At 41.4% G+C, this 27,667-nt stretch overlaps 2 protein-coding genes across 2 annotated transcripts; both read left to right on the top strand.

Annotated features, from left to right (window-relative positions):
• Window positions 1–1,037: 1,037 nt before the first annotated feature.
• On the top strand, window positions 1,038–18,643 carry LOC102704912 (sulfate transporter 4.1, chloroplastic-like). Its single transcript, XM_040527462.1, has 18 exons — window positions 1,038–1,132; window positions 1,214–1,531; window positions 2,506–2,554; window positions 2,829–3,030; window positions 4,127–4,295; window positions 4,513–4,578; window positions 4,694–4,801; window positions 11,111–11,218; window positions 11,296–11,361; window positions 12,765–12,825; window positions 12,955–13,082; window positions 14,541–14,582; window positions 14,893–15,009; window positions 15,111–15,162; window positions 17,351–17,489; window positions 17,586–17,671; window positions 17,831–17,907; window positions 18,002–18,643. Exons 2-18 carry the CDS (start codon window positions 1,232–1,234, stop codon window positions 18,311–18,313), a joined length of 2,082 nt encoding a protein of 693 aa, XP_040383396.1. The 5' UTR covers window positions 1,038–1,132; window positions 1,214–1,231; the 3' UTR covers window positions 18,314–18,643.
• A 2,828-nt stretch (window positions 18,644–21,471) lies between these two features.
• Window positions 21,472–27,122, top strand: LOC102703333 (WD repeat and HMG-box DNA-binding protein 1; the record flags this gene model as incomplete). The annotated part of the gene is given in 13 exon segments (XM_006660983.3): window positions 21,472–21,697; window positions 21,700–22,008; window positions 22,105–23,222; window positions 23,322–23,498; window positions 23,604–23,717; window positions 24,625–24,729; window positions 24,957–25,091; window positions 25,177–25,232; window positions 25,312–25,417; window positions 25,535–25,651; window positions 25,725–25,851; window positions 25,933–26,063; window positions 26,187–27,122. Coding segments are annotated over 13 exon segments (3,288 nt in total), but the record flags the coding sequence as incomplete, so codon positions are not given.
• Window positions 27,123–27,667: the final 545 nt, after the last annotated feature.

Raw genomic sequence — 27,667 nt, 5'->3', positions numbered from 1 at the left:
ACATGAATAGTATTTTATGTGTGACTAATTTTTTAAAAATTTCTTAAATTTTTTTCAAATAAGACGGATGGTCCAACGCTCGACACAAACCGAAAAGTTCGTTTTTTCTAGGGACGGAGGGAATATGCAAATGCAGACGTGAATTGAATAATTATATAATTTTTTAAGTGAAATAAAAATATCAAATTATTGAAAAAGTTAATTAAGTCAAATAAAATAAATAAAAAGAGAAAATCTGAGAAAGTAAACCGCAAGAAATAAAGCTAGGCCTAGCATAGTTTCAGTAGTTCTCCCTCCCATGCGCAAAACTCAAAAGCAATAATTAGACGTGGGCCTCGGCAGTAAATGGCACGATCACAAAATCAAGCTACGATCAAAGCTACAGCCTACAAGTTTCAAAACCCAACAGCAGATGCACTAAAAATTACAGCCCAACCCAAAAAGTAAGCCCAAAAGAAACCCAAATAATAACCCACTATAGATAATTACATGGGCTGGGGGATCCGAAACAACTTTTAGCACAAATCTTAAAGCATATCCAAAGGTCATGAAGCTGAAAGAAAACCTACTAGAAAATCTGTCACATGACAGATAGCAATTCCGTTAAAATATTCATATTGATGGTCCCACACGACCCTCTGTTTCATTATGAAGTTTTTTTTATGTGAATCGACTTGAGACCTTGCTTCTCTGCAGTCCACAAGCAACCCAATGGATCAGCGCCAGCATTCCGTCCATGTACATCGCCATCCTACTGCCAGTCAGCGGGGCAGCGTGCACTCATCCGCAAATCCCGTCCACGTACAGACAAACGTGCTGTGTGTGTGAACCTGAGGACGGTAATCATTCCGAGCTTGTTGTGCCGTCGGATCATCGCTCGTCCTACGGAGCCGTTGATAACTTGATGATACTAGTAGCGCAGAAAGAATAGAAACCATTCCCCTCCTGCGTCTGCGTGCTTCCACCTCTCGGCTTCACCGACGCCGGCATCCCGTCGCCGCTGGCCGGCACCACCTCGCGCCGACCATCCTTGGCGCGTCCCGCCCACGGCATCTCCTTTGGCTGCCGTCTCCATTGTTAGCACCTCTGCTGCCGCCCCTGTGGCCGGCAGCCGGGTATTTGCCCTTACCCGGTGAGCAATCAGACCCTGGGGCAGTGTTTGGTTTCAGCAGGTTTACTGTTCGTCTGAGGGGGCAAATCGTTTGATTGCAAGGAGGAGCCCTCCGATTTAATGGAGAAGTCCTACGCGTCGACGAGCTCTGGCGATCTCGGCGTCATGGCGGGCGGCGGGGGGAGGCCGGTGCGGGTTATACCGCTGCGGCATCCGCTGGAGGCGGTAGCTGGGAGGTCGGCCCCCTCCTCGCCCTCGTGGTTGTCGGTGATGGTGGAGAAGGCGCGGGGAATGGGACCGCGGGATTGGGCGGAGGCGGCTCTGCCCTGCTTGTCGTGGATGCGGAGGTACAAGTGGAAGGAGGATCTGCAGGCCGACCTCGCTGCTGGCATCACCGTCGGCGTCATGCTTGTGCCCCAAGTACCTGCTCGTATCATTCGCAATATTTTGTATTCCTATGCACGACTTCAACTGCTCCTGGTTATCAAACGGGAAAGATGAGTAAATTTGTTAATATTAAAACTCCCTCACTAGAAACAGGGTTTATGTCTCTGCTTTCTCTGCATGTTTGTCCCATCACATTACGTTTTGTTAATATTCCTGCGATTACCTTATTATTTTGTCTCCTGGTGGAACATTTTAATCTTGGTTATTCTCTCGCTTGCCTTGTTGGGTTGCCAAAAACTCAAAATTCGTCAGAATCAATTGCAAAATTAACTTTTAAAGTTATTACAGTTTGTTGCTTGGTGGTCGCTAGTTCTAAGATCTAATTGTGTCAATGTAGTATAAATGGATTATTCAAGTGCATAATGGATGAGTGCCAAACTCCCCCATATGGTCTATTTAACACTTTATGTTAATTATTGGATCCAACCATCAATTCAAAATGTTGGTCTGGAATAAGATAATTCCAAGTATGAAGTAATTTTGGATTTTGGCAATAGATAGGAAGGTCTGTTGAACATGTATCTTGCTTACATATCAGTCGGTTATTCCTTCTGTTAACACCATTGCAAATTGCAGTTTGAGAAATTAGGTTGGTTTGCCTACTGGCAAATACTGAATTTTCATGACATCTTTTCTGGTGTTTTGCTTCTTAATAAGCTGCAAACTGGTGCATCCTTCAGATAAGCTGAAATTGCCAAATGGGTATAAAATATTAGCCTTCTTTTGGGATGCATTTGTTGCACTATTTCTTTTTTATTCATGAATTTCATTGCATGAAAATGTCAACACCTTTGACAGTTGATATTATATCCAATAATCTGTAACTAATCTTATTTTACAATTGAAGCTTTTTAAAAATCCTCCGATGAAATGGACAAAATCCTGAAAATAATAATCAGAACATGGCTGAAATGAGAATATTAACAATTTTGAGCATTATATTGTAGGGAATGTCATATGCAAAGCTGGCTGGGCTTCACCCAATATATGGGCTATGTAAGTATTACCTCCTCCATCCCAAAATATAGCAACTTCTAGCGTTCAAAATTTGTCCTAGAATATAGAAACTTCTCCACCTACTTCATCAACTGAACCAATCACAACCATCCCCCATTTAATTTCACCCTTCTCCTTAATCCCATGAAAAACTCCAGAATTGCTTATGTTTTGGGACAGAGGGTGGATATATTTGACATCTCCTATCCTTATATGTTTTTGTTTTATGTTTTCAATTGAGCTTAACCTAGTTCTGCCATTTATGGATGAACAGACACAGGCTTTTTGCCTCTATTCGTATATGCAATTTTTGGGTCATCGCGACAATTGGCGGTTGGTCCAGTGGCTCTTGTCTCTCTTCTAGTTTCTAATGTCCTTGGTAGTATTGTTGATTCATCCAGTGAGCTGTACACAGAATTAGCCATATTATTGGCATTCATGGTTGGGATATTAGAATGCTTGATGGGATTGCTAAGGTAATTCTATTTTACTTAGGAAAGCATCTGTTCTTTTTTATTCATTTTACACTTTTTCAAGTTGTGGAAAATCCATAAGCACTGACATAACAAGAAGTATGGAGACATCTACACATATTCATTTTGAAGTTTTACACCTATGATATTTCATGACCATTGCTTTATTCTCTCAGAATAATAACAATAACTAGAGGTTAAAAGTTGGTCCACTAGTTTACATATTATTCTGCTTTTTGCTGTGTTCTGATGATATATCTTTTACTAAAGTTTTTATACTAGAGATATAGTTATGGCAGGTTATCCCTTATATTCATGGTATGTGATCCTGAAATTCATGTAGGGGGCAAACAGTACATAGATCCTGCTATTATTAAAGTGATATTATGATGGTTTTATATGTGCTAACTCAAAAACAGCAACTTATCATAATAAAATTTGATGAAGTAGGCACCATAACCACATATTTTTGAGGATCTCATGACTATTTCACGACTCACTGTTCTTTCATTTTCTAAAAAAATAATGAACACAGAACAACTGTTATGCCCTTATGTTATGCACGCATGCTAGACTCGGTGGCCCAATTCATTGCTATTATAGTACACGAAAAGTGCAAGCACATTACCATGTGTTCATATGTATTACTTGTATTTTGATAACCTCACGAAAATGGTTGAATTGAACATTAAAAGCTTGCACGCATGCATCCATACTTCCTAAAATGAAGGTGATGCCATCGTCGTCACCATGACCAGTGCATTTTCTTCAAACTGCTCCCTGTATTCGTTATGATTATGCACTCCATGTTGTCTTTGTCTTATTTGGCCTTCAAGATCACAATTTAAAACAAAGGTTCAGGATGATTAAATTCTTGTGTATATATGTAGTGTATTTATAATGTTTCGAATTATTATTTGAACATTTAGCAAATCTGTGTATATTTAGCTAGTACTGTTATGAGTACCATATGCATGCTCTCCCATGTTTGTGCACTTCAACTATCTTCTAAGTTTTAGAAGCGCAAAATCAAAATCATTGAGCTATGCTTAATTATCACTGTAATTATGTTATCAATGATATATGCTCTTATTTGCAGGCTTGGTTGGATTATTCGATTCATTAGCCATTCTGTCATATCTGGCTTCACTACAGCTTCAGCTATTGTAATTGGTTTGTCACAGATCAAGTATTTCTTGGGCTACAGTGTTACAAGAAGCAGCAAAATTATACCACTTATCGAGAGTATAATTGGAGGAATAGATCAGGTGGGCTTTGTAGTGTCCATATGATCAGCTTATAGATAGACCCTTTATTCTCTCTTTTAAAATTTTCATGCACAGTGCATGTTCCAATGTAATCCAATTCCTTAGGTAAATCTGCATACAAAGGTGTTGTAAATGTCGTCTTTCAGATCATAATATACTTGTTGGTGCTTTAACTACATGTTTTTCACTAACTTAATATAGCAGTTCCATTTTGCAGTTCTCCTGGCCACCATTTGTAATGGGATCAACTTTTTTCGCTATTCTTCTCACAATGAAAAACCTAGTGAGTTCTTAATTTCTTTATTATGACTATGATTCTTCTGTTTTTCTTTTTGTGCAAACACTACAACCAAAAGGAAAATTCTATTTTTTTATCTTGCGAACCGGAAACTTTTCAGGGAAAATCAAATAAAAGATTGCGTTTCCTAAGAGCTTCTGGTCCCCTTACAGCAGTTGTGCTTGGAACAATTTTTGTAAAAGTTTTCCATCCGTCTTCCATATCAGTGGTAAGAAACTCCTAACATTATTCTTTATATTTGTTAGTCATAGATGTTACAAAATATGATCGGTGGAAGTACTTTTTAAGAAGAAAGTTACACTGATTACAAATATACAACATTCTCTACTGCTATTGATTTATGCCTGTGAGGTGGGTTATTATTCTCCACCTCCCAATATTTTTTCATTACAATATTATTTCCACTAAAAAAATTGTGGTTGCCTTTTTCAAAGGAAATACTTGGTTTGTTATTATGAATGAACAAGTACTGAACATAAATCTTATTAAGTGTGGTACACACAACAGTCCATTCGCGATGATACTCTAGTTTAGAGTTTTACTAGTTCTTTGTTTGGTAAATTGAATGTGTTAGATATATTGATTCATGAATAGGGTAATTGTCTAAAGACCAGGATAAATGTGAGATCGTTCTTGTAAGCGCCTAGTCGTTTAGAGAATCTAATCAAGATAGACCTAACTTTATGATTATTTATTGCTTAATCGATTATGAGTTACATGGGTCCCTTTTTTAAGGAGGGACTGCTACAGTAGCATGGGTACTATCCACGTGAACAGCACTGTGACGTGAATAGCTTACTCCTTAATAATACAATCATTACATCCTTAACAAACAATATCTTCAGTTTCTGAATAAACAGATACCTTCTGAAGTAATCGATATGATCTCAAACAATGGAACAATTAATATATATATTTGCAATAACTAATTTTTTCGCAAAAGATGTTATTACTCTTGAAAGTTGTCACGGTCGAGGAGACTGGAGGGAGGATTATGGCGAAGAGAATATTTGAAGGCAGTAGCTGGGCGTGGCCCTGGACCTCGCCGGCGCGGAGGAGCCATGTTCGACGCCGCACGGACGAGGCAGGGAATACGTGATTGGCAAACTAGACTTTATTGATTGATTTTCAGCTGAACCAACGTACAATATATATAGTAGACCTAAGAGATATAATCCTAACAGCTAAGAGATAAATAACTAATCAAACTCCTAAACAAACTCTGACCCGTAAATAACTAAGCAAACTCCTAAACAAACTCTAGATCGGATAAACCAAACAAAATACGAATCCTTCACGTATTGCTGCCGCAAATACGAATTCTTCAAGTATTGCTGCTGCTGTTCCTGTCACGGCGGAGTGTATAACGTATTCCCCAACATGACATCTCTCCCTCCCTGGAGAAGCATCTCGTCCGCGAGCTGAAAATCTGGATGTAGAGACCGAAATTCATCCAGCGGCATCCACGATGCTTCAGCTGCTGGTTTATCCTTCCAATGAACAAGAACTTCGTGAACGCCACGTGCCAAACGACTATGTGAAACAGAGGCCGGCTTTAAACAAACCTGACCATGATGAGTGGGCGGCAAGGGTGGCACTCGTTCCGGCGGAACGCCGCGAAACGGCTTCAATAACCCCACATGAAACACGTCATGTAATCAAGTGCCCGGGGAAGATGGAGGCGATACGCCATAGTGCCAATGCGTTCGGCAATCTTATATGGCCCATAGAACTTAGGTCCCAATTTTCCGCGCCCCTTGATAGCAAGAGACGACACCGGCCGATGCCGACTTGCACGTCTGCTGAGCTTGTTCCAAATTATCGTGGATTGTCCGCAAGAAACCATCTCGCTCTTGGAGGGCCTGTTGGACGGCCGGCAGGCGAGTTGACCTTGGCTCGTAGGCGCGTAGCGTCGGTGGCTCGCGACCATAGACGACGCGAAACGGCGATGTCCGAAGTGACGATTGATATGATGTGTTGTAGCAATATTCCGCCCATGGTAACCATCGAAGCCATTGTCGAGGTCGATCACTGGTGAGACAGAGAAGATACATCGCAATAATTTTGTTGGTTGCTTCGGACTGGCCGTCGGACTGAGGGTGAAATGTCGAAGAGAGGTTCAGTTGCACGCCTGCCAACCGGAAGAGCTCGCGCCAGAAATTACTGGTGAAGACTGGATCACGGTCGCTGACGATGGACATTGGGATCCCATGCAGGCGGACGATTTCAGCGAAGAATGCGGCTGCCACTGACGTTGCCGTGTATGGATGGCTCAATGGAATGAAGTGGGCGAACTTGGAGAAGCGATCGACCACCGTCAAGATGACTGTCTTGCTGTGTACTCTTGGTAGCCCTTCGACAAAGTCCATCGCAATGTCGGCCCATACCGCCAATGGCACTGGCAAGGATTGCAGGAGGCCGGCCGGCTGGAGATGTTCTGTCTTGCTCCGTTGGCACGTGAGGCACGCGCACACGAACTCCTGCACTGTCGCTCTGTCCCACGTGATATGGAAATCCGCGCGAAGCCGAGAGACGGTCTTTTGCACGCCCTGATGGCCCTGGCCATGCGCCAGCTCGAGGACGACTGGCAATAATGTGGATGACGACGGCACGAAGACACGGCCCTTGAACGTGATGAGGCCGTCGGTGAATGCCCAGGTCGGTGGTTTGGTGCCCTTGGCGATGTCATCGCGAATGGCGGATAGGGCGGACGAAGAGGCCATCTCATGTCGCAGCTCGTCGGACAAGGTGAATTGGGGGGTCGAAAGAGTGAAAGCCTCCTTCAGGTGTTCGTCCCGTCGGGAGAGCGCGTCCGCCACAATGTTCACTGTGCCCGGCTTGTACTCTACGTTGAAGTCGAAGCCGAGGAGCTTGCTGGCCCACTGGTGTTGGGGGATGGTGGATAGGCGCTAGTCCAACAGGAAGCGCAAGCTGTAGTGATCGGTGCAGATGAGGAAGTGACGCCCCCACAGATATGGCCGCTAATGACAGACGGCCTAGACGAGGCCGATCAGTTCACGTTCGTAGGCGGCAAGCTTGGCGTGGCGTGGTGTGATTGGCTTGCTATAGAAGGCCACCGGGCTAGATCCTTGATGGAGAACAGCACCAAAGCCCGAGTCCGATGCGTCACACTCGACGATGAACTCCTTGTCGAAGTCCGGGAGCTGGAGGACTGGGGCCGCCGTGAGAGCGTGTTGTAGCTGCCGGAATGCTGATGCGGCGGCGTCCGACCAGTGGAAACCTTCCTTCCGCAGAAGTGCTGTGAGGGGCGCGGCGATGTAGCCAAAGTCGCGGATGAAACGGCAGTAGTAGCCCGCCAAGCCGAGGAAGCCCCGGACTGCGCGCGCGCTTGTGGGCAGCGGCCAATCCAGGACGGCTTGGACTTTGCTCTTGTCCATGGCCACGTCAGCGCTTGAGATGACGTGTCCCAGGTACGCTATGAAGGAGAGCCCAAATTCGCATTTGGAGCACTTGAGGCGGAGTTGATGATCCTGTAGGGTTTGTAGCACGGTACGCACATGGCGGAGGTGTTCCGACCATGACGAGCTGTAGATTAGTATATCATCAAAGAAAACCAGCACGAACCGGCGGAGGAACGGGAGAAGCACATCATTCATGAGAGCCTGGAACGTGGCTAGGGCGTTCGTCAAGCCGAACGGCATGACTAAGAACTCGAACAAGCCTTGGTGCGTGCGGAACGCCGTCTTGTGCACGTCATCAGGGTGCATGCGTACTTGGTGGTAGCCGAAGCGCATGTCAAGCTTGGTGAAGAACTTGGCGCCGTGCAGCTCATCAAAGAGTTCCTCAGCCACCGGAATCAGGAACTTGTCCTTTATGGTTTTGTCATTGAGAGCGCGGTAGTCAACACAGAATCGCCACGTGCCATCCCGTTTCTTGATCAATAGTGCCGGCGAAGAGAACGCCGACGAGCTGGGCCGGATCACGCCATGTTTCAACATCTCGTCACATTGGCGCTCCAACTCATCCTTTTGAATGTGGGCGTAGCTGTACGGGCGCACCGCGATTGCCGAGACGCCGTGCCCCAAGCGGATCCGATGGCAAAGGTGGCGCTCCGGGGGTAGGCCATGGGGCTCGGCAAAGAGATCCTGGAAAGTGTCGAGTAGCTCGGACATGAGCTCGCCAGACGTGCCGTTGACGGCGGCCACCTGAGGGCATGCTGTAGGGCTCGGTGTAGGTGCGTCGATGCTGGTCCACACTACCTGATCCGTTGGGGGCCCGAACACAAGGGACTGTTTAGCGAAGTCCCAAAGTGTCGGCCCGAGGGAGCCGAGCCATTGGGACCTAGGACGATGTCGTAGCCGCCAAGAGGGAGCGCATAGAAGTCGATGACAAAGTTGTGGGAGTCAATGGTGACCAACTGCAGTGGGCAACGGCCTGGCAATATCGCCGTTCGCTACCGTGACGCGAAGACCGAGGCACGGTGTGAGGGGGACGTTGGCACGGTGTGCGGCGGCTTCACTGGTGAAATTGTGCGTGGATCCGGAGTCGAGGAGGGCGACGAAGTCCGTTGTGCCGATGCGGGCCCGCACTTTGATCGTGTTGAAAGTTGGGCGTGTGGATGCCAGCTAGGGCGTGCAGTGAGATGTTGGGCTCATCCATCATGAGCGCGTGGATCCCCAGCGTGTCGTCTGCGTCATCCACGGAATCATCCGAAGCCAACGACCTCAATGACGAAAGCTTTCTTGCAACGGTGGCCCACGACGTACTTCTCGTCGCAGTTGTAGCAGAGCCCCTCGGATCATCGTTGGGCCATCTCGGCTGGAGACAGGCGCTTGCGAGGTAGGGCTGACAGGGCGGATTGCTTGTTGGCGTCAGGAGGGGTGGGCGCGATTGACACAGGGGCTGGGAGCGTTGGTCTTGGCACGCGGCCGGAGCGCCGAGTTTTTCTCGCTGTTCGTACGCCCGGGCCAGCATGATGGCATCGTCCAGCGATCAAGGGCGGCAGAGCGCCACATCAGTCTTGAGAGGGTTCACGAGGCCTACTATGAAGAGTTGGATTTGTTGGTTCTCGGATAGTTCAACGTCGCGACACACCAAGGCAAGGAAGCTGTTCACATACTCCTCCACCGTGCCCGTGCGGCGCAAAGCCGTGAGCTCGCCGAGGGGACTGTCTATCATCGGTGGGCCAAAGCGGATATGGACCAATTGGACAAATTGCCGCCATGTCGGTTCACCGGAGTTAAGCTCAAGCCTGTAATACCATAATTGAGCATCACCAAGTAGATGCAATGACGCATACCAAACCTTGCGAGTTTCTGGTGTCTTTTGTCCCCGGAAGAAGGTCTCACAACGATTCAGCCATGGCAACGGATCGCCCTTGCCGTCTTATGTTGGAAACTCAAGTTTAGCGCGGGGAAGAAAGCTGTTGTCGACCGCTGTGTTGTCGCCATGAGGGCCATGGCGGGAAGACGTGTCATTGTCGACTGGAGGTGGGTGGCCGTCGCGTGCCGTGCGCGTGGTAGAGCCCGAGGGATCCGACATAGAGGGAGTGCGCTGTGACGCCTCGACGCGCTGGACAGCCAGGTTGAGTGCCCGAACCTGCTCCGAGTACTCGAAGGCTGAAGCTTGAATCTGAGTTACGCGTTCCGGCAGCGAGCGGCACCAATGTCTCCAAGGCGCTCATCTTTCGTGAAAGATCAGAAATTTGGGCAGCCATGGAGGTGAGATTTTTTGCGATCTCATCGAGTTGATTCTGTGGAGATCCCATGGAGTCGAAACCAGATGAATCTGATACCAAGTTGTCACGGTCGAGGAGATTGGAGGGAGGATTATGGCGAAGAGAATATTTGAAGGCAGTAGCTGGGCGTGGCCCTGGACCTCGCCGGCGCGGAGGAGCCGTGTTCGACGCCGCACGGACGAGGCAGGGAATATGTGATTGGCAAACTAGACTTTATTGATTGATTTTCAGCTGAACCAACATACAATATATATAGTAGACCTAAGAGATATAATCCTAACAGCTAAGAGATAAATAACTAATCAAACTCCTAAACAAACTCTGACCCGTAAATAACTAAGCAAACTCCTAAACAAACTCTGGATCGTATAAACCAAACAAAATACGAATCCTTCACGTATTGCTGCCACAAATACAAATTCTTCAAGTATTGCTGCTGCTGTTCCTGTTGCGGCGACGTGTATAACGTATTCCCCACATGACAAAGTAAACTCTTAATCATAATGCTGCAGTACATGGTACTGTTTTGTGCTACATTTCTAACACCCACAAAAGGTGTTTCTCATTATTTTTTGACTTTTTGTTACGTGATGCTTCTTATATTCAAATGTGTGTATAAAGTTTAATTGTTATTTGTTTTTAGTTGCCTGCTTTGACAAACTGTCATAATCAACATTTAATCGATTGCCACTTCAGCAGAATGCAGAATTAAGAATTAAGAGTCATGTTGTTTTGTTCTGTAACTTCTGTTGGTCAACCATAAATTGTCTATCAAGAAAAACTATATTATATGTAATTCTCTATTTCTTGAGTGCTTAGGTAGGTGAAATACCACAAGGCCTTCCCAAGTTCTCCATTCCTCGAGGATTTGAGCATCTGTGGTCCCTAATGCCAACTGCAATACTTATCACTGGTGTTGCCATTTTGGTAAGAAAAAACCTAGTCTATATCAGTCCTTTTTACTTGCTTTAGTGTTATTCACCATTCATATCATACAATATTAGGAATCTGTTGGAATTGCTAAAGCTTTGGCTGCGAAGAATGGCTATGAGTTGGACCCCAATAAGGAGGTAAGCTGTAAACCATTGAGTAACTAATGTATTGAATTGATGTTGGGGGCAAGCTGATCCCCATTGTTCACAAATGCAGTATCTTTATATTCATGTTACGTATGTCATGTAATAAAAAGATTAGGTTTCACCCACATTATCTGCAAGGATGTTATAATCAGTAGACCTCTTCTACATAAATAATCAAACTTATTAAATATTCTTTACAATTTGGTCATGTTATGAAAATTAAAATGATATTTCATGCACATTATGTTAGAGTTAACAATTAGTAGACTATCGATAGGTTTGTACTCCCGCTGTCCCAAATAACTTCACTTTTTGCCCAACTAATTCATTGGAGTTTGCAAAAGTGAGGGACAAATGCATTGGAGTTTGTTAAAGTGGGGAACAATTGCATTGGAGTTTCCTGAAGTGAAGGGCGCTCTAGTCTTTCTGACTTTGTATTGGTACGTGTGAGATGGGCGAAAATGATGTTCTTTTTGGGATGGAGGTAGTATGTCGTGTATTAATTGCTTTTATGGATAGTTAGTGTACCAAGCCTAAGACATGAAGTAATCACGCACCAAATTCTTTTTTTTTATCTTTTACTCCCTCCGTCCTATAATGTAGCTATTTCTACACCTACCTCATTGATCGAGTTGCATGCACCCAGCAGTTCAAACCCCTCATGCGCCCCAATAGAAGTGGGCTGCAATTTTTCATTTAATTACATCTAATACCGTATTGAGTTGCATGCACCAATGAGTTCAATCCAAAAGGTTAAGCTGATAAAGAAAGGCGGAAAACATCATCTCAACCAATCACAGCCGTCCAACATTTAATTTGTCCACCTACTTCTTCTCAACCAATCACAAAATTCATCTACTTAATTCCACCGAATTTCTTAATACTTAGAAGCAACTTTAGGAATGACTACATGTTATGATGGAAAGAGTAGGATCCATTTAAATCTTGTCATGGCATTTCAAATTTAAAAACAGTAAATTACATGAAAGGATGTTATGTAAAAGCTAGTTTGATCCTGACACTTGTCTCAACTGCAAACTACAGAAAGTTTAACTTGATGGGTATTTTTTCAGATGACCAAGTTATTGCCTCATTCTACAATGCAATGTCTCCAGTCCATTATTCCATCGCATCTTTGTCAAACGCATATACTCCCTCCGTCCCAAAATAAGTTCATCATTCTAATTTGAACTAGAAAGATGACTTATTTTGGGATGGAGGAAGTAAGATTTAGCAGTTTGTGAAGATTTTGAAAACAGATATTGTGGTTTCCTTAAATAATAAATACACTGAATCACCAGGCATTCTTACACAGTAGGAACTACATTTTGTTCCTCCCAAATATTTTTCATTTGCTCAAACTCATACCTTCCCTTCATGTTTTGTTTTCACAGTTATTTGGGCTTGGTATAGCGAACATATGTGGTTCATTTTTCTCTTCATATCCTGCTACAGGTAAATACTTGCCATATTTATAATGAGTGCATCATTCTCTGATTATTTATCTGAATATTACATAGCGAAAATCCTTAAGTCACCAGAGCCAAGTTTCAGAAAGCTGATTATTTCATTCTATTCATTCAGGCTCCTTTTCTAGGTCAGCTGTGAATCATGAAAGTGGGGCAAAATCTGGTTTATCTGGAATCATAATGGGCATAATAATTGGTGGTGCTCTTTTGTTTATGACACCATTGTTTACAGATATACCTCAGGTTAGACTCACCATGTCGTTCTTTGGCAGCACATTTTTCATGTAATTATGGTCCTGTATAGATTGCCATCTGAGATCCTTTTTGCATCTTGTTTTCTTTTTTCTTACTGGTATGGAATTCGTGTTTGTTTTATCACATTCCTGCTGCATTTTCAATATTTCATTATTTTCTCAAATATCTAATGAAAACAATGTGAAAATTCAGTGTTGTAAACAGGTCTTTATTGTATTTCTGGTATATTGCACAGTCCAAATTAAATTGGAATTATACTTTTTGCATATCTACTGTAGCTAATTTATATGCTCTTTCTTGTAAAGTTAATAAATGAAGAATTACACCTGCAAGGTGCACAAACTTGAGTGATGGATATAATTAGGTGCAACAACTTGCAAAATGCTTATTATGGGACACGACTTGCTTAGTCGGTGTGAACTACAGAAAAAATGACTATATAAGGAAATTAATGTTGTTACTATACTGGCTTTCAATTGATGCACTGAAGATTCAAATCTGAAAGCCACCTGGCCTTGGTAATTCATGATTGCACCTTGGCCTGATCTATCACTTGTATGACCTGGATGTAAAATATGGTCTGGCATTGGGCATTACTAGTTTTTCAATAAAGTCAATCTTAGGGGGGAGGGGTGTATGCAAAGTGACATCTTCATGCATCATCATCTCTTATAAGTCAATACAGCATACTAGTTAGCAAAAATTGTCGTTAATTTGCTTGTGTGACACAATTTTGTCCTGATTCGCATGGACTGAACAAGTTGTTGCACCGGAATGAGCATTCTACAGTTATTGCACCCACTATGCAAGTTCATGTACTACACACTTATTTTACTCTAATAGATAACACATCTTTCAGTATATTCAAGTGTTTCTCTTAAAATGTCAAACGTAAGTAACAGTTTAACCTTTTAAAATGCATTTGCTATTCTATTTTGATTGATGATTATGCCTGTAAACACTTACTGAGATCTGCAACAATGATCACATTTCACTCTATTAATTTTATTTTTAGTCTGTACCAACCATCTATATCTTAGTGCATGGGCAAAGAAATTGACCTATGTAAAATCTTACCAAGACTGAGGTAGGCATTTTAGTAGGATGTAGTATCTCCTTGAGACCTCTAAATCAACTGAAAATTACAACAGTTGTGTACTCTTAAAACTTCCAATAAAAAACAACTTTATTGCAGAGGCCAACTTTTAGGCACCATTTTTTAAGGGAAAAGTGAATAAGTTTTTGTATTAATCCTGCAACCTAACCTCCGCACCCAGGAAAAGAGAAACAAGTGTGTAACCTAATGAATCAAGTATGTATGCTTGAAAATGGAAACACTGTACTTGTACTATTGTGCAAAACAAGCACTGACAACTCCATTTCAGATATTCTATTGGCTATGGTAATTACACACATTGCTAATCTGAGTTGATTTATTTCCTTCAGTGTGCCTTGGCTGCAATTGTGATTTCTGCTGTCACTAGTCTGGTAAGGACATCTTACTGCTCTGATATATCAGATATATTTTTCAAAAAAGATGATGTAATCATGATGCTTATGTAGTGCTTTGTTAAGGAAACTACCAGTAGCATTCTGCCAGCCTGAACATTTTATTGATAAAAGTCGTAACAGTTTACATATATGAATGCTTTTACCCATCAAATAAGTAAAGATAATTTATTTTACTCTGTGTTATGAGATTTCTTCTCTGACATGTCACTATAATTTTTTTTGTAATTTTGTTGCCTACTTGTAAACTATATCAATCTGATTTGCAATGGACATTTTCGTTATTTAGGTAGACTACGAGGAGGCTATATTCTTGTGGAGTATTGACAAGAAGGATTTCTTTCTATGGGCAATCACATTCATTACAACATTAACTTTTGGTATTGAGATTGGTGTTCTTGTTGGGGTAAGTGTCAATTTATTGCTGGTTACTGAAATGTGGATAAGACATGAAATGTTCCAAATTTTGTGTGAGTAGAAGCATTGTTTTGATATACTTCTTTGTAGGTTGGATTCTCATTGGCCTTTGTAATCCATGAGTCAGCAAATCCTCATATAGGTGAGTAAATTATCCTACAGTAGATACGAGGGTGCCCAAACTCTAATATCATTTCTCAAACAAACAAACTACCATTCTATCTCACCCTGCTCCTCTATTGGTGATTCCCTTTTATTAAAGCTTGGGAAAGAGGATACATTGGTAGAAATAAGAGGTAGTGAGACAGGGGCCTAGGCTTACCTGTGGGTAGATGGTAACCTTCTTCTTGGTACAATGTAGAGAGATTGGAGTATCCTAAGCTCCTTAGCTCTGGCTGGCTATGCTTCTCTGTTATTGGCCTATGATAATAACACTAACACTAGAGGACCCTCTTCTTAAAAAGGGGTTTCTAACAATGAGACCTTAAAAGATAAATAAGGACAGAAACAATACCTAAAATGCCTAAATGAAAGTAACTAACTAAAACTTAATGAACCAAAAAATCCTGTCCAAAGATTTTGAAGGCTCCTGCATACCCACAGACCCACTGGTCATGTATTGTGGCGACTGTATAGCTGACGTGCCATAGGTGCAGGAGCGTGTGTATGCTTCTCTCTATCTGACGCTCCCATGTGCTCAGCCTCCATGCAAATTGCTCTTTGCCCTACGGCAACCTTTCCTAAACCAGAATATATTTCTGACGAGGACCGGGGACAGAAACCTGGACTACACCTTGCAATCCATATTCCTGGAGAATAACAGCTAATGTACTGCTTATGCATGTCTCTGGTGACTTCACTATCATGCACCTGATTTGTCCCTGTGCTATTATTCAAATGTGCAACATGGGTTTGGATAGACTTGCTATTTCTAAATGTTGTTATGTTTAAGAATTTTAACAGTTAGGTGTCAGGCCCTGATCTATTATTGCCAGGGCAAACGGTAACTCTAGTCCTAGTAAATAGGATTATGAAAAGAGTTCTACAATGGTTCATTTGCAAATCATAATAGGCTGATGATTCCTACTTTTTCTTAAGAGGGCTTGCACGAGAACTTTTATTATTCTATGAATCTTTTTTTAAAAAAATTTAAAGCTGAAGCACTACTAGAATTATTTCCAAATTTGAACCTTTTGGTCATGCCATCCCAGCATGGCCAAAAGTTTCAGATCTGGAAATCATTCTAGTAAATAAAAAGGTTCATAAAATAAAGAAAACTAGAGGTCAACCTATCGTGTTGTCAGGCTGGGCAACACACGTCTCTGGTCACATCTCAATTTTTTTTTTGAAAAAACCTTTAGTTTTTATTTTTAATAGATCAATCCTACATAATAGGAATTAAAACATATTCTTTTTATTTTTTTATATCACACCATTGACTTTTATATTTACGTTTCATCATTCATCTGATTCAAAATTTTAATCCAAATATGCAAAGTTATTAGTTATACTTAAAGTTCATATAATAATAAATCATATTATAACAAAATAATTAATAATTATATTTTTTGAATAAAGTAAATGATATTTACGTTTCATCGTTCATCTGATTCAAAATTTTAATCCAAATATGCAAAGTTATTAGTTATACTTAAAGTTCATATAATAATAAATTATATTATAACAAAATAATTAAATCAACGACTTCGTATTTTAAAAAATAAAGGGAGTAATATGGAAAGGAAGGAAAAATAACGCATAAACGCATGGCATGCAGCCAGCCCTCTGTCTCTGTGCAAAGGGTGCGTGCACATGTTGATTGACATGCACTTTGCTAGTCACAGCAAGCAAGTCGCTGCAGTCCGCTCGGCTGACGTGTCAGCACGCGAGGGTGGCTACGCCAGCAGAAAAAGCTGGGAGGCTTCAAATCCCAGCAGCTTTAGAGTATGTAATAATAATTCTGACTGAGGAACTCATCCAACAGAAGTACAAGTAGGCTATGATTCTGTGTGCGGTAGATTCTTGTGTAGGATAGGATCCAGGAGTCTAAACAACTCACGACAACCATTGTGAGAGTGCAAGTGGGCAATAATCTGCTGTACTGTTTGGAGGTTGTACTTAAGAAATCTGTAGTCCACTTCAACACATCTTTTCTCTCTTGTCATGGATTATTTCATCGCTGTAATTCATGTTGTTTCCAGGATTACTTTGGTCTTGATACTGTGCACACTCACGTAGAATCTCATGATAACCAAATATATCCAGAGCCTCTGCACATAGGTATCAGAGTATAACAGTTGATTTAACTAGTTTTTATGGTCTGTGTACAGCTGTATTGGGCCGTTTACCTGGCACCACTGTGTACCGGAATACACTGCAATACCCTGAGGCTTATACATACAACGGGATAGTTGTTGTTCGAATTGATGCACCTATTTACTTTGCGAACATAAGCTACATAAAAGACAGGTAGATTGTTTGATACTGACAGTTTGTGTTATCAAAATCCTTTTGTATCCTTATGTTGCCCTGATGGATGTTCTTGGTAACCGTAATACTTATCAGGTTGCGTGAATACGAGCTTAATCTCCCAAATTCAAATCGAGGACCTGATGTTGGAAGAGTGTACTTTGTGATCCTTGAGATGTCCCGTAAGACCTTTTTCTTATGTTACAGTGTTTAAAGAGGCACACTACTGTTTTGTCATACTCACGTTTGCATAAAAGTTCTTTCTTTCAATTCACAAATTAATGATCATCAAATAGATTGACTAGATGACTGGTTAAGATAAACAAATATTGATCATGCAGCTGTTACATACATCGATTCAAGTGCTGTTCAGGCTCTCAAGGACTTGTATCAAGAATACAAAGATCGCTATATCCAGGTTGGCACTTCTAATAAAAATAAGCTAGTGAAAAATAGTAACAAATGTGTACATGAATTGCATTCAATCATGGGGTACTACTGATTGGTTGCAGATTGCTATAGCAAACCCAAACCGGCAGGTACACCTGCTGCTTTCAAGGTCGGGCATCATCGACATGATTGGTGCTGGGTGGTGCTTCGTGCGAGTGCATGACGCTGTGCAAGTATGCCTCCAGAAGGTGCAGAGCTCATCATCAGGTTCCATGAAGCTGTCGCCACAGGCATCAGGGGACTTGGCCGACTCAATTGCCACTCCAAAGGCTCAACGGCGGTATGGTTTCCTTAGGAACCTCTGGAAATCACAGAATGGAAACGGGAGTACAGGCAGTGAGGTTCAACCATTGCTTCGCCAAAACCTTGTGTAACATTATTGCCGACTACCTCTCTAGTATCGGTCTGCCTGTTTATATTTGCTATACTTGCATGCGTACAGTGTAAAGGAAGAAAAAGAGTATGCTTTTTATCCTCTTGCAGTTTTATATAGAGAGAGGAATTTGGATGGGGTTGTAAGTGGTCAGTATGTGCTCTGCCCGGACATTGATTATATGTACAATTTCGATGTGGAATATGATGTGCACTCAACGGAGCCACGATTTGGCTAGCGTGAAGAGTTCAAACTCTCAAAAATTCTTGTGTTACTCGTAAGTCTTTGTGTGTACATTTTCCTAAGCATGTAATAATAGTCACTTTCTGTATGTATCCGAGTTGTTTTCAGCCAAGATTGTGATCGTCAGCCAAGATTGAATTTAATTAGACCAAATCTCTAACGGATTGTTTGGATGAATGAATTGTTGAATGGATTGTTTTGATCCTATTTTTTTAGGTTTGAGGAATGGAATGGGTTTGTTCATCATCACCTCATCTCTCAAAACTATTAACTAATGAAGAGGTAAGCAATAGTCATCGCCGTAGATTTGAAGAATGACCATGGGTTGATTTCTCGAACCAAAATGACCCAGATGTTTTCAAGTCCCATGCACAAAGGCTATAAATGCAATTGAATCTTGGGATGTATATACGATGAAATAGTTTTGTTTCCAATTTTCCAAACAGGAGACTGCTTCCTTCTACACATTGGCACTATTGATTATTCTACAATGAAATATTTTTGTTTTGTTTTGCCACCTTAAAAAAGTAAAATACAGAAATTTATTTTTGCCCGCATGGGATAATCCATTATCTCAGGTGGGTGGGCTGTCCAAAGAGGGGATGGATACAAATAGCCCGTCTGCGAAAATAAAATTTGATTGTTTGTGAAGCCGTCTGCTGTAGTAGTGTGCAACCGCACACATCAAAACAGAAACTCTGCAATGTAGCACGACGAACTGAATAAGACAAGTGATCGCTACATCAATTTCTCACTCGGAATCATTATCTCAGGTGTACATCGACGAAGAATAGAACTTAAGCAACAGGTTCAAATGGGCTTTTAAAACCATTCAACAGCTTGCGGCTCTGGTTGTATTCTTTTTAAGACTACTAATTAAAGATTATTTGATTTTGTGAAAACTATTTAATACTATAAAAGATAAAATTAACTATTATAAAGTTAAAAATCTACTTTAGAAATATGAGATGATAAACTTCTCTATAAAAACATTTTATAAAAAAAATACATTACTTAGTAATTCGGAAAGCATGTACGCAAAAGCCGAGGAAATATGACCCCTAAAGAACGCAACCTATATGGAGAGATTTTCAAGAATGTCATTCTCTCAGGTAAATGAGCAACTTATGATGCTTCATAATCATGGTGGCGACTGGCGAGTTATTGAATGATGCCTTGCTTATTTGGTATGGTATATCACCCAAATAGCTTCAAACGAACATCTTATATGTTTAGGGATTCCTATGTCAGTTCCTAAAAACATAAGACCTCAAGCGATGTGTTTTTATAAAAAATGTTTGTGGTTATACAAAAATGATGTGGTTTTTGACATGAAAGGTATATCTTCCTCCCTTATTGTCAAAATGAACGATGTGTACTGAATGTGGGGATTCCCTACCTTGAAAGTTTTTATAAGAGTTATATCTCTTATTACAACCCCATTAAGATCTATTATAGTAAACGGGGATTCCAAGCACATGTTTAATTACATATTCTCCTCTTGATTGGGATATTTCTAAGGATACAAGAGAGGATATACATCGGTCTAAATTCTTCCTAGGCGAAGACCAAGGCCACTCACCCTACTCTATGGGCCTTGATACACAATCACCTATACACCTAGGGTCCTATAAAAAACAACGATTCAGTACACATAACTTTTAGATCATCGTCATCTTAGTATTTTGACAGGGTATGCCTTCAGGTTAGGTTGCATCAACTCGATCTCCGGTGCTTGAGTAAGATCGAATCACTTGTAATCATATTGACTCGATCAATACTTTATTGGTACAATCCAATATCCAAATCATGCTTGTATGGCTGCTCATTATTTTATTGGCTAAATTTAAGTTACTATTGTGCATTGAATTGATCCTATCTATGTTTCGCTTTCTGCAACTCTTTCTGACTTGATAGCTTAGTGTTTACTATCAATCTTGTATTGCCTCGGTTAAAATTAATCTAAAAGGTCATGGTAATTAAATAGTTTATATTGAGTTGATATATTTTACTCATCGTTTCATTAAAGTTGTAGTCGATGAGTTATGGTGTTATTACCATTAAAAGTATCAACATCGGCTCGTTGTACTGATAATTTGCATTAACCAACTAATTAGTTTATCCTTATTAATCATAATCCTATACTTTTTAATAAGCCAGAATAAGTATTTTAGTGGGTTCCTGCTGAGTAGTCATAGCCGTGGCTGTTGCCGTTTTCATTTATGTACCAAATTTGTATTAAAATTATAGCCAATTGCATCATTTGTCCAAATCCCACATCAATCGACTGGCTAGGACAAAACATCCATTGGTCCGTCGGTCGATTCACTAGTTTTCTTTGTTAATTACAGGATTAAATTAACTGGTCCATCATAAAACACAAAATTAAGGACCGATCTCCGAAGCCTTGTGTGTTTTGCATGAGCACATCCCTTGTGGAAAAGAGATGTGGCACAGATATTTTTAGCAGTCCAAAGAACTAGCATGGGATTTTTTTTACAAGTTTTGGAGATGCTATGAGGATGGTTTTTCGAAAGCACATTTTTTTATACTCTCCAATTTTTTTATATGACGATATTAACTTTTATGTTTACGTGTGACCATTCGAATATTTAAAAATCATATATAATTATTAATTATTTTGTTATAATTTAATTTATTATTATAAAAATTTTGAGTATGACTTATAATTTTACATATTTGGATAATTTTTTTAAATAAGACGAACATTCAAACATAATCCAAAAGTCAATCACGTAATATAAAAAAAATAGAGAGAGTAGTAATTATCAACAAAAATATTTCATCTAAAAGCATGCTATAGTTAAACAACAAATCCCGACGAGTTTATATTTGAAAAAAAACAGTGTGTTTAGTTATTAGAATTTGTTTTATTTATTTTGAAATCCATACCAATGCGGCCATGAAATTCGGTGTATTTTTTTTTTCCCCGCTGGTACTCCACTCCACCAAAATCAGCTTCCCGCCAAACTGCATTTCCCGCGCGGGCGCGCCAAAACCCGCCAAAATTTCTGCAACCAAAAACCCCAACCGCGACATGCCAATCAATCTCAGGAAACCCCAAACAAGTTCCCCAACACCCGCCGCCACCATAGCTTCTTGGCTGAAGAATCTCTCGTCGTCGGTGCATCATGAAAGGCCGGGTGGTGAAGCTCCGGGAGGCGCATAAGGCCGGCTCGCCGGCGTTCTGCTCCGTCGCGTGGGGCCAACGCGGGCAGCACCTCGTCACTGCCTCCGCCGCCGACGTGGCCATCCTCATCCACGAAGCCGCCGCCGCCGGTGGGCGGGGCTCGGGTTCGGCGGCAGCGGCCGCGGTTTCCACGATCCGGCTTCACAAAGATGGCGTCACGGCGCTCGCCGTCGCGCCAGGCTCCGGCGGGTCGCTGGCGTCCGGATCCATCGACCACTCCGTCAAGTTCTACTCCTTCCCAGGTTCTTAGATCTGACTGCCCTGATGCAGTTCGCCTAATTTCAGTCATCTCTCCGGCTAGATTTGTGACATTTTTTCTCTTGAGATTTTACTTCCAGAGGGGGCGTTCCAGAGCAATGTCGCGCGGTTCACCCTGCCGATCCGGTCACTCGCCTTCAACAAGAAGGGGACTCTTCTGGCGGCGGCCGGAGACGACGACGGCATCAAGCTGATCGCGACAATCGACAACACCATCTCCAAGGTGCTCAAGGGCCACAAGGGATCGGTAACTGGCTTGTCTTTCGATCCCAGAAACGATTATCTGGCATCCATTGATACCTTCGGCACGGTCATCTTCTGGGATCTCTGCACGGGGAATGAAGCCCGCAGCTTGAAGCGTATCGCGCCGGCATTTGGTTCAGATCACTCGGTCAACAATGCATTGTGCTGGAGCCCTGATGGGCAGTTTCTTGCTGTTCCGGGGCTGAGGAATAACGTGGTCATGCATGATAGGGACACAGGCGAGGAGGTGTTCACCCTGAAAGGGGAGCATGAGCAGCCCGTGTGTAGTCTCTGCTGGTCTCCCAATGGGAGGTACCTGGTCACTGCTGGCTTGGATAGGCAGGTGCTGATCTGGGATGTCAAGTCCAAGCAGGACGTTGAGAGGCAGAAATTCGACGAGAGGATATGCAGCCTGGCTTGGAAACCTGAGGCGAATGCTGTTGCAGTGATCGATGTGACCGGCAGATTTGGCATTTGGGAATCGGTCATCCCGTCGACTTTGAAGTCACCCACTGAGGGTGCACCTGATCTGAACTCGACCAAAATTCCTTTGTTTGATGACGAGGACGACGACGAGAAGCCGAGTACCTCTGGTGGATTGGAGGATGATGTTGATGAAAGTCTTGGCGAATCAGGTCCATTCAACCACAAGAGATCGAGGAGGAAATCAACCTTCCATGGTCACTCAAATGGAGATAGTGAAGATGAGGATCTGATACTTCAGATGGAGTCACGCAAGAGAATAAAAGATATAACACATAGAGATAACAAGGGGGTTACTACTGATAAGACAAGGGGTGATTCAGCAACTTCAGGAAAGCTGGTTACAGCAAGAATGCAGACTGCATTTCAGCCTGGGTCTACACCACCTCAACCTGGAAAGCGAAATTTCCTTGCCTACAACATGCTTGGAAGTATTACTACTATTGAAAACGAGGGTCATTCGCATGTAGAGGTAAAATCTTCGCATCCTCCATGTTTATAAACCATTCTATGCCCTAGTTGTTTGCAGCTTGCATGTGAATAAACCATCTGAAGTTACTGTATTTTCCAGGTTGACTTCCATGACACCGGAAGAGGCCCTAGAGTTCCTTCAATGACCGATTATTTTGGTTTCACAATGGCTGCACTGAATGACTCAGGAAGTGTCTTCGCTAATCCATGCAAGGGTGACAAGAATATGAGCACTCTTATGTACCGTCCTTTCAGTAGCTGGGCGGGTAACAGTGAGGTAGGTTCAATAAATGAAATTGTTATTTGCCAGCTTCCAAAATATGATTGAAGTTTACCACTTAGTGGTTACTGAACTATTGTTTTATTTGTTCAAAAACTGTAGTGGTCAATGAGGTTTGAGGGAGAAGAAGTGAAGGCTGTGGCTGTTGGTAATGGATGGGTTGCTGCAGTTACAAGTTTAAATTTCCTACACATTTTCACAGAGGGAGGCTTGCAGGTTTTATATGTTCCTTGAGTTCTGTATTTAAAACTATTACTGGTCATTCATTAGTTTGTGAAGTTCATTTTTCTAAAAAGAAAGCTGCCTCCTTATAGTTTCAAAACAACCAATGAACATAATTCATTATTGTTTTTGCCAGTGGTATCTATTAGAGTTGCCGTCTGGCTCATAAATAGCTGCGTTGTATATGGAGTGTGCTGAATTCAAAAGTATTAACAAAACAATCCATGATATTTAAATAAAATAATCCAACACCTGATTCTTGGTTCCCTGCCAATTAATGTTATGGAGTATGGGAATTGGATTCATGCAATATTCCACAAATTTTTATGTTTGCCAGTTAAAATTTAGTTCAAGGAAACATTCTATAGCACTTAAATGCTGAAAACGTTCTTTAGATTATCTACATATAGCCAAAATCTCCCCTCCATAACCATAAAAACCACAGAAATTGTTGTACATCATGAGCCATTCACAAATTACAACGTTGACTTTTCACTCAACAAAATAACTCATACAATGTGCTTTCTATGTAGATTTCAATTTAAATAATCACCATCCGCTTTGCCAATTTAGTGATTTTCTTGCGAAAGCAACATTACTGAACATTTCGCATTCTTGTATCATTGCAAAATGCTTGCTCACAGAACTGTTCGTGACATACATAGCAATATCAAACTACATTTTAGTCGTGGAAGGTTTTGCTACAAGCTGAGGATTATTACATAAGTACTGATGAAATCCAATTTACCTTGTTTTCCAAGTTAACACTTGAATTGGAAAATATCCATTTAATATACACTTTTTTTATGAATCAATAAATTTAATTGTTTGTTATTGTACATTTAGTTAGCATCAACTGGTTTCCAATGGAGTTCTATAATACAAATTTATTGATTTGCAGATGCATATCCTCTCAGTCAATGGCCCAGTGGTTACTGCTGCAGGACATGGAGATCAGCTAGCGATTGTGTCTCATGCTTCAGATTGTCTTTCCTCGGGAGACCAGGTGTGCTCATCTAACTTTTGGTTCTGTGTGTAATGATATATGGTTTAGCTTAGTTATACGATTCGCAGCATCTCCCAGTGTGTCCCAGAACCGTGATTCCAATTGTGTCAACTGATTCACAGTACATGAACTGATGGTTGTATGTGACGTGTGCCTCTGAAACTGATGGCTGAATTGGTACTACAAGATTCTGAATTGAAACATGAATCTATTTGTAACCTTTTCAGGTGCTGGACGTTAAAGTGCTGAAGATATCTGAATGTGCTCAATCATTGTCCAGCCGACTTGTTTTAAGTCCTTCGTCTCAGTTATCTTGGTTTGGTTTCAGTGAGAATGGTGAACTTAGTTCTTTTGATTCCAAGGTATAACCAATGAACACATTGTCAACAAGCCAACATATATTTAATAGTACCATTGAAGTTTTAAACTGAATAGTGTTATTGCTAGGGAATACTGAGGGTCTTTTCTGGTCAATTCGGTGGAAGTTGGATTCCAATATTTAGGTATAGTATCTTCCTGATCCTGGCAGACTATGCATTTTACAACTACTAAAGCACACTTAACAATCATATCCATCTGCAGTTCAATCAAGGCAAGAAAATCTGAAGATGAAAGCCATTGGGTGGTCGGTTTAGATGCCAATAACATATTCTGCATTCTATGCAAGTCCCATGAGTATTATCCACAGGTATGCCTTCATGCAAGTCTTCATGCGTACAACTTTTTAAGTGTTGATGTTCCAACCAAAAAATACTTATATTCTCTAATATTGAAGTTTGTATTTTGATGTCTTTGATCTTATCAGGTGACGCCCAAACCTGTTTTGACAATATTTGAGCTTTCATTTCCTGTTGCGTCATCTGACCTTGGTGCCACTAGTTTAGAAAATGAGTTTGTGATGAGGAAGCTACATCTCTCACAGGTACATTGTGTTCCTTTCAGTTTTGAGGGGCACTACCTGTGATCTTGAGCTTAATCATTGCTTTCTATCTCAGACCCAAAAGAAAATAGAAGAAATGGCTGCTTTGGGTCTGGACACAACTGCGTTAGATGATGAAGCATTCAACATGGAAGCTGCACTTGACCGGTGCATCCTGAGGCTCATTTCCAGCTGCTGCAATGGTACAAAACTTGAAATATGTTATTTTACCTGTAATTTGTGCACTTTGTATTTAACTATTGTTCTTTTCTTGATTTCCATAGGTGATAAGCTTGTTCGAGCTAGTGAACTTGCTAAATTATTGACACTTGAGAAGTCAATGAAGGGGGCTTTGATGCTTGTTACACGTTTGAAGCTGCCCATATTACAAGAGAAATTCAGTTCCATACTTGAGGTGAAATCCACAGTCCTTATACCTCAATTATACCTACCTACTTTTTACCAGGCAAAAAATGGCGGTTGATTCTATGTAAGAACTTAAAATGTTCAACTGAAGATTATGCAATGGCTCTTGCAGGAGAGGATGCTGAACGATGCAAAAATTGTCAAAACAACAGGTGTTTTATCCAATACTAATACAAATTACCCACCATCACTAGCGTTCAGCACTCAAGCAGTTGCACCAGCTAAGGTTGTGCAAAATGGAAACAGTTTGAAGTTATCTACGTTGCCTGAACTGAATCCGGCCACCCAACAAAGGAATCCAAGTGAATCCAACAAGGCAGAGGTAGAACATGGAACCCAATCGAAAGAAAGAAGTCTAAAGGTTTCACCTTTACAAGCTCCGTTAGCTAAGATACAAAAAAACGGTGAAAATGTGGCCATAAAAACGAAGAAAGATAAAGATGGATCATCACATGCAACTACAGTTGATCAGAACCCAAAGGGAGGCATTCATCAGGTTGCCCTAAAAAACATGAGCACCGATGACTGCAGTGGACTACAGCCTCAGCGACCAGTTAACCCCTTTGCTAAATCATCATCAAGCAAAGAGCAGCCATCATCTGTCTTTGATTCCATCAAGAAGATGAAGGTTGAAAATGATAAGGTTGACAAGGCTGACAGCAAGAAGGTGAAAGTGTAACTGCTTGTGTTTAACGATCTGCAACAGGCGAACCAGCCAGCAGTTAGGCATCCATCTATTTATACTGACATCTGTGCTTATATTTTTCATTTTCACTACTCAAAATGTAGGTGAAAACCACCGTACTTCTTGACCAACCTTTTTGTGTATGGCTTCTGAGCTCAGTTTCTACTCCATGAGGTGCTACACGATGTATAATAGTACCCCATGTTTAGATAGATTGCGTGTTCCTTTGTTGATGCCTTGGTATACAATTACATTTTTGTCTTGTCGTATTTTGGATTGATGTGTCTCGTACAAATATGTAATAGGATGCGCAGATTCGCTGTAAATTCCTTATTTATTTGAAATCTTTATATGTATGAGGTCCCCAACCTTGCAACTTGCAAATCTATGTATCCAATTTGGTTATAAGCAACTAATTGATATTTATTCATAAAAGAAAAAAAAAGCTAATTTATAAAAAGAAACTAAAACTGTTTGGCTGGACCTCCCCTATCCCTTTACGGCAACTTTTTCAAGATCAAATTGGCTTACATTGGCTCCACGATTCAAATATTTCCCTAATGCGTTGCCTTGCCTTATATGTGCTCAAGTTTTCCATATAAATCTCATAATGGCAAGTCAAATTCTCAATAGATTGGATTGAACCATGTTCGGGTATGATGCAAGAGTTCATATAGTAGCCATAACCATGCTGACGGACCAGTAGGTGTTGATACAAAATCTGTATTATAGTCATGCAAAAATCACGGTGACACGCAAAGACTTGGGAGATCTGCTTAGCGGGAGCTCATTTAGTGAATCCTTTAAGGGAGCCATGTGAAACTAGATCTAGAAGCTTCCTAGATAGTGGCACAGGCGGTAGGATTGAGATGAATGGCAGAGAAGGTTTGGTGGCAAAAATGGCTACT

This window comes from Oryza brachyantha, chromosome 9 (assembly GCF_000231095.2).
Source record: "Oryza brachyantha chromosome 9, ObraRS2, whole genome shotgun sequence".
Classification (NCBI taxonomy): Eukaryota; Viridiplantae; Streptophyta; class Magnoliopsida; order Poales; family Poaceae; genus Oryza; species Oryza brachyantha.
The sequence above is the reverse complement of the archived record's forward strand: the minus strand, read 5'-3'. Positions and strand labels throughout refer to the sequence as shown.